Source organism: Castor canadensis, chromosome 1 (assembly GCF_047511655.1).
Source record: "Castor canadensis chromosome 1, mCasCan1.hap1v2, whole genome shotgun sequence".
In the NCBI taxonomy this organism is placed as follows: domain Eukaryota; kingdom Metazoa; phylum Chordata; class Mammalia; order Rodentia; family Castoridae; genus Castor; species Castor canadensis.
Genome location: NC_133386.1, coordinates 19,014,779 through 19,029,830, shown reverse-complemented (window position 1 = coordinate 19,029,830; position 15,052 = coordinate 19,014,779). Strand labels below are relative to the sequence as shown.

The window sequence follows — 15,052 nt, the reverse complement described above, 5'->3', positions numbered from 1 at the left end:
ATTCAAATCGCAGGGACAAATGGTATGCTTAGGAGTTCCATTTGCTAGATATGCCTTTCATTCTTTTTGCCCTTTACACCTGTCCAAGGAGCCCTAGAGCTAGCTAATATCTCAAAGAGAAAAGGGATGCAGACAGCCTTGTTCTTGTAACTTAAACATCCAAAAGGAGATGAGAAGGGGTGGCTATTTGCTCTGGTGCTTTAGTTTTTACTTTCTAGTTTCAATGTTGAGTCTGGCCCTTTTAATATTTATTAAAATAATATAACTTCCCTGTCTCCTCTTCTATCTATGCTGACTATCTATCTATCTATATCTATCCTCTTCTATCTATCCATCACTCATGGCTAACTGCTACTGAACAAAATTGATAACCAGAATTTTTTTTAAAGTTATATTCAGAGGAACAAAATAACAATTATACCAGACTTCTCATAAAAAACTGTATTCTAGACAAGAAAGGAATACAATCTTAAAGTGCTAGAAGAAAAAAAATTAAATAAGACTATTTGAACAAATAAAAACTGAGAGAAATTGTATTCTCAAATTCTTACTCTGTTGAAGAAAATTCTTCAGGGAGAAGAAAACTAAGAGAAATTTGTGTCCATACAAAGGAATTAGAAGCACCAGAAATTAAGAATTTATAACAAAATAATTTACTGTTTAAGGCAAAATAATAATTCATTGTGAGTAAGGGGGTGATCTAAAATATGTGTAAATAAGATTTTTGAAACAATAACCCAAAGGATGTGAGGGGAAAATGTGAGAATGTTATTGGAGGGGTATTGTATTGTGCAATTTCACACATACAGTATAATAGTATTATAATAAATATTATAATGCTGACTGTGATATGTTACTGGTGAGTCTTGTGAGTTTTAGAACAACCACTCAAACAAAAAGAAGAGGCTTAACTAATAAGCCATTATTAGGGATAATATAGAATGTTCAAAAAGAAAAGGCAGAGAAATAGGAAAAAGGAACAAAAAATAGGTGGGACAGGTAGAAAAAAGTGAAGAAATGATTGATTTATATTCAACCATATTGATTGCTATAATAAATGTCAATGCACTAAACAGTAAAAGGCAGACATTATCAGGCTGCAGGTGAAAGCAAGAACTAATTATATGCTGTCTACAAGAAACTCACTCTACATGCAATGCATTGATGTCTACTTTTGTATTGTACGAGTGTGGAAATATTTACAAACAAATTGACAATAGAGGTAAGGTAACCTGCTCAGATAAGAGACAACTCTTCAATGACTTTTGACTAATAATTTTTTCTTCTAGCAATTAATGTGATCATTTGAATTCACTAGAGAAAAGTCAGACAGGGCTACTTGGCTATTCTTTCTTAGCCATCACTCTGTCCTTATGTATGGAAGTTACCCTATAATGAAGTTACCTAAAATTCTATCTCTCATACTTACAGGAAACATTTTATAATTCCTCAGTTTTTATAAATTAATGAAGTTTTATTGTATAAGAACTTTTGTTCCTTAATATTACTTTCTTTTCCAGAGGAAAAAAAGTATAATTTTTACCTTTTTAGAGCATTCAATAAATATTAATATAAATAAAGATAACATTAAATTCCTTTCATTATTTAAAAATTCTGCAAAAATAAAATAGTTCATTCTATGGAAGCCATTATTATTGAAACTGAGGATGGAATGAGTTGACAGTCACATATGAACTCAAGGACAAATAGGTACATCTGAATTTACATTCTTAATGTAATGTAAGATACTTTTCAAAGTTACTTTAATTAAAATAAAATCATAGCAGGAAGACAAATCTTCATCTGAAATAGAAGTCTTTGTGAGGATGCCATCTCGAAGGCACATGAAATATTCCTGTGTCACAGGTCATCCGGAAAGGAGAAGTGAGCTGCTGCTGGATCTGCACAGCCTGCAAGGAGAATGAGTTCGTGCAAGACGAGTTCACCTGCCGAGCCTGTGACCTGGGTTGGTGGCCCAATGCAGACCTAACAGGTAGGAGCAGCCTCGCTTATAGACCCTATCTCTGACCACTGTCCTTTCATGCTCATGTCAAAAGTATACACAAGCCTCTTATAAGTTTCCATGTTGTACATGGAAATTAAAGCTCATGATCTAAGCATAAGTGAATCGATATGTGCTAGGATATTCCGTCAGTTATTTTCTGTTTTTTCTTTTAAAAATCGTATTGGAAAGTATTTCTGGTCAACTGAATTTATATTTGCAACCAATTCTTTAACATTTCCTTCATCACTAATATAGTCCTTAAAGATACAAAGGTAAATGAAACACAATCCTAGCTTTTATTCTGCTCAAAATCTATCACTGAAGAAATGTGAAAAAATATAGCAAAAATTAATATACAAGAGATTTATAAAGTGCTATAAAGCTTATAAGGCAGAGACAAGAAGATGAAAGGAATTCTAGAAAGAAAGTAGAACATGAGATCTTGGGGCAAAGTATGGACCAAGCACATGGGGTTGGTTGATAGGCACAGGGACAGGCAGAAAACCATAAGAAATGAGACTGGGTAGGATGCTGGCAGCAATGGGGGATGCTTGTCCATGACTTGCCTATGTTTATATGTTGGCTAAAAGCACAGGGGAACTAATGGGGAGTTTTAAAGTGATGAATGACATCCTGATATCTGTTTTCAAAAGAACGGACATAGTAGCAGTGTGGAGTATAGACTAGACTGGAAACAGGATAATCAAGAAGCTGTCATGTTGGTTCCATTGAGTCATTTCAAATGGTGTGGACTAGGACAGCTGCAGTGGGAATGAGGAGGAATAAATGAATGCAAGAGATGACTCACTAGTAAAATCACTAGATCACGGAATAGATTTATTACATGAGTTTATAACTTTCTAAAGAACAATGTTCATATATATGAATATTGTTTTCCATAGACTCTGGTATGAGCTCACAGATGAGAAGTGTTTCACAAATACATTGCATAAATTTGAAGTCATAGGATCTTAGGAACTTTGTCATCTGAGCACATTCAGATCTTGTCATCTGAATAAGCTAATCTCTCATTTTTAGCAAGGGGAAATTGAGGCCTGCAGACACGGGGTTGTGTGCCTAAGGCCATGCAACTACTTAGAAGCAACTCAGGTCACTAAGTTCTGATCTTGTGTCTCCCTGAGTGCTGTTGAAAACCATCAGAGAGGGTAATAGAGCTGTTGCTTGCTTACTTTTTTACTTGATCCTAAATCAAAATATGAAACTAAAAAGTTGTATGGCTTGTTCAAAACATATAAGAAAAATGGCTGGGTAAGTAGAACCAGATCACATACCTGAAATTATACTCAGTGAGTGGCAGTACCTGGTAAAATATTAACACTGTTAGAAACAAATTAAAATGAGCATCAGACAATTTACAGAAATCTCCTAGTTCAAAGGTCCTTTTTAAAGAAAACAAAATTAAGTCAAAACATTTTTGAAGGTACAAACTGCACACACTAATCCTTTTATTCTCTAGCTAAAAGTTGTTTTTCAAACTTTCACATACCCCTAAGTTCCCCATGAATTATTCACTTCCGGAGATTCCCATTCTCTAGTTTTGGAGTGGGATCCAGTAGATAGAGATGCAGTTATTCCCTGTCCTACCTATGGAGAAGCACTGCACACCTGCTCAGAGCCTGGTGCCTTGAATACAGTAGGTTCCTAATCAAAATTTGTGAAATTGAGATAATTAGAAAGAAGGGACTCACTCGAGCTCATCTAGTTGGTTAATAGAAAATCCACAATGCAAATCCAGGATCCCTGTCCCCCACTCACCCTGGGCCCACTGGCCCCTGCTATGTCATTTATCACATGGTTGCATGCAGTAGATGGGCACAGATAAATGTTTTGCATCCTCCTTTGGTCTCACATCACCTTTTTACTCATACTTTGTATCTGTCCTAAGTTTTTTCTCCCTTCATAGCATGTGCTTCCTGCTGAGCCTCTTTTCCTTATATAATCAGGCCCCAAAAAGGGCCATTATGTTTGAGAGCTGGGGTTGACTTAAAGTTATCCCCCTCTGTTATTTGCCTGAGATCACAGCTGACTAGAAAGAGATCAAAGACAAATGCAATCAGGTTGATCTGGAAGTCAGAAGTACTGGCTTTGAGGTACAATGTTTTCTCTTGTCTGCAGTCCTTGGAGCTTCCCAAACTTCATCTTGAGTTAGGGTTTATTTCATACATGAAAAAGAACTTCTACTTTAAGATATTAAAATTTTAAAAAATTTATATAAAAGATCTAATATGCTGTAATAATGGAACCCAAAGTCATATATTTTATTCTCTGGAGATCTTCCATTATGGGTATATTGTCAGCCAACTACCAAATGATTGCTCCATTGATGAGGGTCATATCTTGATAAAGCATAAAAGATGTCCTCCTGGTGACCATGAATAGATGAAGAGTAATACTATTATATTTCTAAAGATTTAATATACTGTAATCAATCATACATGTAAATGTCACCTTCACATTTAAATGAACTGAGACAACAGCTCAGACTGCCTTTATACTCTGCCAAACAGCTACTCTTGGATCATATATCCAGAGTATTTTGCAAATATTACCTTTGGGATCTTTCAGAACATACATCTCTCATACTAATTTATACTTATGTTTTAATGACACCTATTGTTTTGGCATTCCTTTTGGTTTCATACACGAATGGAAAATTAAATCCCATTTGCCCCTTAATTGGTGTCATGTCAAGCACAGAGCAAGGGCACAGTAGATGGCAATGTGTTGTTGGTGTTGCCATGGTAGCAGTAGTTGTGAAAAGAGAAAACCCACTGGCACAGAATACCAAAAATCAGTAGGAATACTCAGTAGAATAAATGCATTGCCTTTAAGTAGGTGTTTTATTGTCATGGGTGGGTTTTTTTCTGACAAAATTTTAGTTAAAGGAGGCATTATTCTTTTTTGAGAAATGTTTTAACTGAGGATAGTTTGCTAAAATGTATTAAAATCACTTTTAGAGATAGCTACTGTTTATATATAGCCCCCAAGTCCTAATATTAATGAATAAAAACATGTTTATAAGTGATTTTAAAAATTTTCATTAGAATATGTTGTTTCTTTCCTATGAAGAGAAATTGGTGTATATCTTTGTGGTTTTTAAAGCTGTTAAATTTTTCATATTTTCTTCTTGGAAAAATTGCACATTTTACTTCCACACTTAAATTTCACACTTTATTTTTTATGATGTGTGAATAGGGTTCTCTTCTGTGATGCTATGACTTGACAGTAGTTTAATATTAGATTAATAATTCATAGACAGATTATAAGTAACATAGTACTTATTTCTTTTAAAATATCAAATAGCATCAGAAAGCTCTTCAAAAAGATAAACTGCACTGTCTTCTCAATAAAAAAAGCAGAAATTAATGTACAGATTATCTAACTTTAACTATTTTTGTCCACCCCCATAGTTAATGTGACCTCTCACACTACTATCTACTCATTTATTTAATTCTACAATATACTTTACCTCCTATTTTGTGCTAGACATTTTTAGAGAAACTTGGGATGTAGGTAAATAAAACAAGCATGTGAGGAGCTTCATGAGACTAGACATGTAAACAATCTATTATAAGTCCTGCTGTAAAGGTATGTGTAAAAAGGCATGTGAACACAGTGAAAAAAGCAATCATGTTTTTCCTTGTAAAGAGAAAAGCTTTCACAGAAAAAGGAACATTTAAACTGGACATGTATTTTTTTAGGGGGACTTGGGTTTGAATTCAGGGCTTTGGACTTGCAAAATAGGCTTAAGTCACACATCCAGTACATCTTGTTCTTATTATTTTAAAGATGGGGGTCTCATGAACTATTTGCCCAGGCTGGCCTTGAACTGGATCCTCCCAATCTCAGCCTCCAAAGTAGCTAGGATTACAAGTGTGAGCTACTGGTGGTGCCTGGCTGGGTACAGAATTATAAATAGAAATTCACCTAGTAGGTAATTGATGCTAATGAAATAACATTAAGAAACGCATTTCCTTATGCAATCATGAAATAGTACTATAAATGTTATGAATTGCCCTAAGATACTTTGGGTAAAATGATCATTGCTTTTATTTCTTGAGTCATGCTAAATTTGACTTGACCTAATTATAAATAAGTCTTGACCTAATTAGAAATATTAAATTTTAGCCTTCAGGTTCTCAGAGCTTCAGATCTAGCATGCACAATGCTCGGAAAGTCTTCCTTTGAGTACTGTGGTCAGGTATCTCAGGCCACTGCTCACCACTGAGTGAAGGCATTCTCCACCACTGGTACTCTTAAAATACTAGTATATAGTATAACTCTTTTTTATACTCCCAAACAGGACTCCCCAAAACCTCATTATATTATATATATGAGCAACTTGGAGATGATAGCTAATGCCCTCAATATGGCAAAGCTAATGCTTCTCAAATGTAGGATGTTTAAAAACATATAGGGAAAGAAAAGGAAAGGAAAAAAGGCAAGCTTTAAGAAGCCTAATCAAAATAGAATTATCATTCCTAATCTCCAGGTGATTCTGTTTTGGGTGGGTCTGGATTGACATTAACGACCCTGGTTTCCATGTATGAAAAGAATCTTTTATCATCCCAAGAGAAAAAGCAATCACAGTAGAGTTACAAGCATGTGCTGAGTTTATCATGATGAACTTTTACTGTTATAGTACAAAAATACGTTATCTTCTTCTAGCATAAAGACATTTTTCTTTATTTGTATATCATATGCTGTGCAGGGAAAGTTATTTCACAGCTAGACTTGGACAACTTTATGATTGTCTATGGAGGTGCCTTAGTATCTGACTTTTGACCATGTTATGGGAACTGGGATTTATAATATATGAAGTTTGAAATTTCACAGGGGATAAGTTAAATCCATCAGTGAACCAATTTACTGATGGATTTCACTTGGCACTGGCAATTCAATAGGCTGACTCGGCTTCAAGGATTGAGGGTGAAAAAAAAGGACTCCACTGGGAATTTCTGCCTTGAGCTGTCTCAAAGTTAATATTTATCATATAACTCTTGGTAATTCAACCTTCAGATGAAGTATCTTTGTGTATGAATTAGAGCTTGTACCTTTGTATCTCTTGATTTCTTGTTGCTGATCTGCATTCCTTTCAATGTAATATACATTTTGCCTTCAAATGAAAACTATATGAGTATATTCTGTGAGTCTTCTGAATCCTTGCAAATAGCTGAATTCATGCAACCTTTGCATGCAAAATATATTGGAGAAATTAGTGTAACACACTCTCAACTAATAATATCTTCCTATAACTAAATTATCTCAACTAACAATACCCTGCTGTACTGAAATTACTGAATTAGAGTGACAATTGTCTAGTTAAATCTGGGCTTAGAAAATTCCTGTTACAAGTAAGGAAAACAAATAATAGGTTCAGATTTATATAACTTTAAATCAATAAAGAAAAAAGTATGAATAAATAAGAGCATGCAGAAGGGAATGTAATAGAGACTGTAATCTTATGAGAATCTTACACAGAAGACTACTGGATGGTCATCAGCTTGCTCTAAGGTTATTGTGTCCAGTTTTCATGGGCCTTCTGCTTCTAGAGTCTTTCGGAAGAAGCTCAGTTTAAAAACACTAATAGGTATAGTGTTCAGTAATATTAAGGTTCCTTTTTATTTTTCAGGGAATTGGGAATGATGAAGATAGCCTTACAAAGTTTTAACTCATGAATAAATGTTCCAATAACTATCTCCCCATATCACTAGATTCATATATTGGAATGTTCTAGCTAAGAAATATAAAATCAAATCCTATTTCAACCATCGTGGGGATTGTATCTTTTCAACAAGTGAATGCTTTAATCTATTCAGAAAATAAACACACTATTTGAAGCAGTACATATTTGTAAATCATACAGAAGACTACTGTCAATCCATTTGGAGATGCTAAAAGGATTCTCCCACAATTTTATTAGTTGGGGTCCCACCAACATTTTTTTAGATTAACCGAATTATAAACTAGGTATGAACTAGACATTGTCTACTATCCTGGAAATATTTCCCCACTGATTTTAATTTTCTGGTCAATTTGTCCCTCCAAGAATGAATTGTTTCATTTCTTCATGAGTATTTTACTCAGTGTCCATTGGATGTCTAACTGAAGTTACCAAATAGCCATTCTGGTATTATCTTTATAGATCTTACAATATAATCATTCTGAAAGTATTTCAGAATATTTTCTGACCTGATTTTGCATATCTATAATTGAATCCTTGATCTTCTTCATGGACTTCTTTCTACTAACAAATGATTTTATATTGTTTTATGTGAGACCCTTGAGTTAGAGCTATCTATTTATCATGATCATCTCTAAAATATTTATATTATACTTCTGAAGTTTTTTTAGTGTCTCTGTTCTCTAAAATAACTCCTGCACTCTGAGCCAACCTTTGTGACAGCAATTATTTTAGGTAACATTAAGACATCCAGTCATTAATATTATTGTTTATTTTCAAAGAATACCTTAAGACTAAAAAAAAGTGTTTCTGGTGCTGGGAGTGTAGCTCAGTGATAGAATGCTTGCCTAGCATGAATGGGACTTCTAGGTTTGGTCCTTAGCACCACCAAAACCATTTCTACCTAATGTCAAAAAAATCAATTATTCTGAAAATATACCAACCATTAATGTATTTCTCTACCCCTTTATTTTGGTAATTTGATATGCCATAGAGAAGGCCATATTTCAGTTATTAGAAAAACTTAGATTGGGATAAAGTGTTGGATTTTATAATACTGCCTGGGCTGCTTACTATATGTCAAGTCTAGACGTTTGCCTTTTATTTTTAGTATAACATCCACAATAAAGCAATAATAAGTTTTGAGTATTCAAAATTCTCTTCTGAGCACGAACACTTCTTGAATGACATTAACACAATCCTGAGATGCTTCCTCACTGATTTATATAGTTGTTACAATATGAGTATCACATCAGTGGATGAAAATGAGAAGTAGTAATAATTCATAACTAGTCATTTAAGTAGCAAAGAAGTTTCTGTAAGAGGAATTTATTACATATGGCAATATTAGATTTAAGTAACTAGTACAAGACCTAAAAGTGTGTTAATTTATTTATTTTATGTATTTAATTGCTGTAAGGCAAGAGGTCTAAGCTTTGTCTATTAAATTAAGGAGTTAGGTTTGGTGGGTAAATTAGCTATCTCTTGGTATAAATTACCCAAAGTCTAGTAGCTTAAAGCAATACACGTTTATTATCTCATAGTTTCTGTAGGTCAGAAATCTGGCACAGTTTAACTAGATCTTCTTTGTGGTTTTTCACAAGGCTAGGATTTTTCACATTCTGAAGGCTTGGTGGAGAAGAGGAATTCTTCCAAACTCACTCCGTGGTTGTTGGCAGGACATAATCCTAACAGGTTGTGGGACTGAAAACCACAGTCTTTTGCAGGTGGTTGGATGGGGACTGTCCATAGCTCTTTGTCATGTGGACCTCCACAACATAGCATGGTGTTTCTTCAGGGCCAGCAAGATAGAGTTTACTAGCAAGGAAGTCATTACCTTATGGAATCTATTCTTGGAAGTGACATCCCATCAACTTTACTTTATCCTATAGACTTAGAAGAAAGTCACAGGTCCTGCTCATACTCAAGAGACGGGGACTTCACAAGGACCCAAATATCAGGAGGTGGGGAAAATTGGGGACCATCTTGGAAACTTGCTGCCACAATGACAGTAGCTCTTCTATATGTGCCATGTTTTTAATTTACCCAGAGCATGGTGTAACCTTTTTAAGCTTTTACAAAAACATTGATGAAAATTTAGTTACCTGTGTGCTCTGTTCCAAACCTTATTTTCTGTGGAGAATATTGTTGACAGGGATCCTGGGATAATAGCTGTTTCTTGAATTATACACAGTGTAAGTGTTTATATGTCTAGAGCAGCTATAATTTGATCATGTGTAAGAACTATTGTGCATCTTGTCTAGAAACATCCTGACAATTAAATTTGTGGGGTTTTGCCACAGAGAATGAAGAACCATTCTTGTAATAATAATCTCAAAGTATCAGCTATATTTTGGGATGTTAACTGATTTTTATTAAATCAATATATCTGGTATTCTATTAATATTAGAAAGAAATAATGCTTCCCTTAGCAGTTCAGGGGACAAATGTGGATTTCTGGGGTGTCAGTGTCTCCCATGATGTTATGACATCAGACAGATTTTCAACAATTGTTCTTTAAATGACACTTCTACTTTTGAGTCTACAGATCCCTTTAATACTCTTAGCAATGGGGAAAACAGGATGTTTTGGTTGGCTTACTTAAAGATTTATAATTGATTTCTGCTTTATATACCTTTTAAGTCATCTGGGAATGTCTAACCACATAGCTAATATTTTCTAAAATGATCATCCTTTATTTTAACTTTCTTATAATGCATGAGTTCAGAAGATCTAAGCCCATTTACAGAAGAAGATATGTCTTTCTTATGTCAGTTGTTGGATCTTCTCCAGAACCATTTGAAAGCTTCCTAAAATCTATCAGTCATCTTTATCTTACAAGTTTGCATTTTTATTGAAACAAAATCTTCTAATAGTACCCCATGTAATAGTGTTTTCTGCTTTTATTTTTAAAAAAATTTACACTACTGGGTTATTCAGATCTTCTTTTTTTTATTTTTCTGCCTTTAAACATTTTCCTCCATGAAGAAATAACTAATTAAATTAAATGGAATGTATTTATGGCATAAGATACAAGCTAATAGGAATCCTGAATTCTATAGCAATATTTTGCCCCATATTCCTAAATTTAGGAAAATTGTTAACTATAGCTACAATCCTTAATTTGACTCTAGACCCAGGCTTTAATTCAACTTCTATAGATCTGACTTACATTCTGGAAATTTTTAAAAGTAGAATTTTTTTCTAGGGAAACTTCTGAGGATAGAAAATCAGGCCAAGATACAGAGAAAAGGAGAGAAATGTAAAGAGAATGACTTTCAGGAGGTTACAAAGGCCTTGACAAAAGGTCCATTTGAAATTTTTTTTGCAGCTCCACTTAGAAGAGCAGATTATTCACCAACATGATGTCTCCTGTTTTTTCTAGAGCTCTTCTTAAATATTTCAATTTATTGATATTTTCATGTCAAAAGTTCCCCAGCCAGCCATTGTTGCTCTAAATCTCTACCAAACTATCACCTGTGTCATCTTTCCAGCCATCATCAGATAAAAAGTTTAGGATTAAAGTATGACTTGATATCAGAAGATAATCCTTAGGATTTATAATTGTGTAGGTGTTTGTATGAGATCACTCAATTTAGAACTTCATGTAAAGTAATTACATGAAGAGGTTGAGATTTAGACACTCCTCTGACATATAGGGAAGAGTGACCACTAAGGCCAGTCAAGAGTTTGTGCTCATGAATGATGTTTTAGATTCCCAAAGTAAAAAGAGTGTAAGAAAGCACCATGGAATCACTAAACAAAGCGATATTTCATAAAGTAACAACATAAGAAGTAACTTTGGAAAACTTTGGAACATTTTCTAAGGGACCCAAGAAACAGTTGCCAATCACTTTTTAAAAACTGGTTATCAATTTAACTGACCAATCTCCAAACGTGGCACCCAGAGCCAGCTTACACTGGACACGCCCTGGGTTTTATCAGACCTCAGTGACCAATGTTCTTATACTCAACAAAAAAACAATTCAATTAAAAGACAAACCAAACTAAGACTATCAACAATGAAACAAACAAAAATCCCACACGAAATAAAACTACATATGTAGGTAAAGAGTAGCAAAAGCAAAGAAAGTAGCAGGGGAATAAGCAGATTTAAAAAAAAAAAATTTAGTAAATGGTATATCCCTTAAGCAAAATATTTGTTGACTTATGCCTAATAACCAGATAGGTATAATTACTTTACATGAAGTTCTAAATTTAGTGGCCTCATACAAACACCTACACAATTACAAGTCTAAGATAACTAAATACATTCAATAAGACTCAGTAAAATTAACCTGAGCTAGAACTTTGTTGACACTGGGTCACATTGTGGGGAAAACAGAGTGTGGGCTCTGAGGGGTCCAGAAATATTAACAAATGAGGGTGTTTAAAATGATCTTGATGAAATCTACAGAAATATAAAAGGTGGTAAGCCTTCCTTATTCACCAATCCTGCATCTCTGGGTGGAAAATATTAGAGAAAAAAGTTTACTTGTTGCTAACATGTACTATTTAACTAAGATTATTATAGTTGTGTTTATACTCAACATATGCAAACATTTTTCTTGTCATTATTCAGTATGACAACTATTACATTGTACTGGGTATTATAAGTAATCTAGAGATGATTTGAAGTATAGATAGGAGTATGTAATATGTATGATAATGGAAAAATGAGACATGTTGAAACTACTCCAGGAATGGAGGGAGAGTAATAAAGGAGAAGAAAGGAGGGGGTGAATTCAACTATGATATATTGTAAGAACTTTTGTAAATGTCCACAACGTACCTCAGTACAATAATATGATAATAAAAAATAAAGTATATTCAAGAGGATGTGTGTAGGTTATATTCAAATACAATGCAACTTAATATAAGGTACTTGAGTATACATAAGGTTTGGTTATCAGTGAACTACTAGAACCAATTTCCCATGGGTTCTTAAACACAATTGTCTGTGGAGTTAAAAAACAAACACAAAACCTAAATTTAGTGCTTACGTAACGAGGGATGGCTACACTAATCAGATAGTTTCTCTTAGCAAAAGAGACTGCTCATCTTATATGGATTTTAAAATGTTTGGTTTACATAGAAGCACTGTATAAACACCAAAGTGAAACAAAGAACATGATTAATAACGAGATAAATGAACTCAGGATGAAAATAAACAACATTAAAGAGGAAATGACTCAGGATATGGAAAACCTCAGAAAAAAGAACGAAACAGAATTGCAAAACAAAAAGGAAGGCCAATCCAGCAGAATAGAACAAACAGAAGACAGAATCTCAGAACTCAAAGATGAAATGGTAATTAAAGGAAAAACCAAAGAACTATTAAACAACTCAAGACCTGTGAAAAGAAAATGCAAAAACTCACTGACTCCATCAAAAGACCAAACCTGAGAATCATGGGCATCGAAGAAGGAGAAGAGGTGCAAGCAAAGGGAATGCATAATATACTCAACAAAATAATAACAGAAAATTCCCCAAATCTAGAGAAATCTATTCCCATACAGATGCAAAAGGCCACCAGAACACCAAACAAACCGACCCACAGCATATTATCATTAAAACAACAAATACAGACACCTGAGAAAGGATATTGAAGGCTGTAAGAGAGAAAAAACAAGTAACATACAAAGGTAAACCCATCAAACTCACAGCAGACTTCTCAACAGAAACATTAAAAGCAAGAAGAGCATGGGGTGAGATCTTCTGGGCACTGAACGAAAATAATTTCAACCCCAGGATACTCTACTCAGCAAAACTATCATTTAAAATAAAAGTCTTCCATGATAAGCAGAAACTAAAACAATACATGACCACAAAGCCACCACTACAAAGGATTCTTGAAGGGATTCTGCACACAGAAAGTGAAACTCAACTTAACAATGAAAAGACAGGCAGCACCAAACTACAGGAAAAGAAAAAGCTTGTTTAAAGTAGAGAGTAACCTAACTTAGGTACACACAATCAAACCTTCAAACAACTAAGACGACTAAATGACAGGAATCACCACATACCTATCAGCACTAATGCTTAATGTTAATGGACTTAATTCACCCATCAAAAGACACCGTTTGACAAACTGGATTAAAAAGGAAGATCCAACAATTTGTTGCTTACAGGGGACCCATCTCACCAGCACAAATAAGCATAGGCTTAGGATGAAAGGCTGGAAGAAGATTTACCAAGCCAATGGACCCCAAAAACAGGCAGGAGTAGCAATACTTATCTCTGACAAAGTAGACTTCAAACCTATTGATCAAATGAGATAAAGAAGGACATTCCATACTAATAAAAGGGGAAATAAACCAAAAGAAAATAACAATTATCAATCCATATGCACCCAATGTCATCGCACTCAATTTCATCAAACATACCCTGAAAGACCTAAAAGCATGTATTAATTCCAACACAGTGGTTGTGGGAGACTTTAACACTCCATTATCATCAATAGATAGGTCATCCAAACAAAAAATCATAAAGAAATCCTAGATCTAAAATATGCAACAGATCAAATGGACCTACTTGATGTCTACAGAACATATCATCCAACTTCTACACAATATACATTCTTCTCAGCAGCCCATGGAACCTTCTCCAAAATAGATCATATCCTAGGGCACAAAGCAAGCCTCAGCAAATATAAGAAAATAGAAATTATGCCATGCATTCTATTTGATCACAATGCAATAAAACTAGAACTCAACAACAAAAGTAAAGACAAAAAACATGCAAACAGCTGGAAACTGAATAACTCATTGCTTAATGAACAATGGGTCATTGATGAAATAAAAGAGGAAATTACAAAGTTCCTGGAAGTCAATGAAAATGAAAACACAACCTACCGGAACCTATGGGACACAGCAAAGGCAGTCTTGAGAGGAAGGTTTATAGCCATGAGTGCATATATTAAAAAGACTGAAAGATCCCAAATCAATGACCTAATGATACATCTCAAACTCCTAGAAAAACAAGAACAAGCAAATCCCAAAACAAATAGGAGAGAAATAATAAAAATAAGAACTGAAATCAATGAAATAGAAACCAAAAAAACCACACGAAGAATTAATGAAACAAAAAGTTGTTTCTTTGAAAAAATAAACAAGATCGACAGACCCCTGGCAAACCTGACTAAAATGAGGAGAGAAAAAAACCCAAATTAGTAGAATCAGGAATGCAAAAGGGGAGATAACAACAAACACCATGGAAGTCCAAGAAATCATCAGAGACTACTTCAAGAACCTATATTCAAATAAATTTGAAAATCTTAAAGAAATGGACAGATTTCTAGATACATATGATCATCCAAAACTGAACCAAGAGGATATGAATCA

The 15,052-nt window shown here is 34.2% G+C and overlaps 1 protein-coding gene across 9 annotated transcripts in view; it reads left to right on the top strand.

The window, feature by feature from the left end:
* Positions 1–15,052, top strand: part of Grm1 (glutamate metabotropic receptor 1) — a 406,588-nt gene that overhangs the window by 348,308 nt on the left and 43,228 nt on the right. For all 9 annotated transcript variants that reach the window (XM_074072604.1, XM_074072567.1, XM_074072583.1 and 6 more), the window contains one exon: positions 1,867–1,993. In XM_074072604.1, the coding sequence (XP_073928705.1) occupies positions 1,867–1,993 (127 nt within the window). The remainder of the gene's footprint in view (positions 1–1,866; positions 1,994–15,052) is intronic.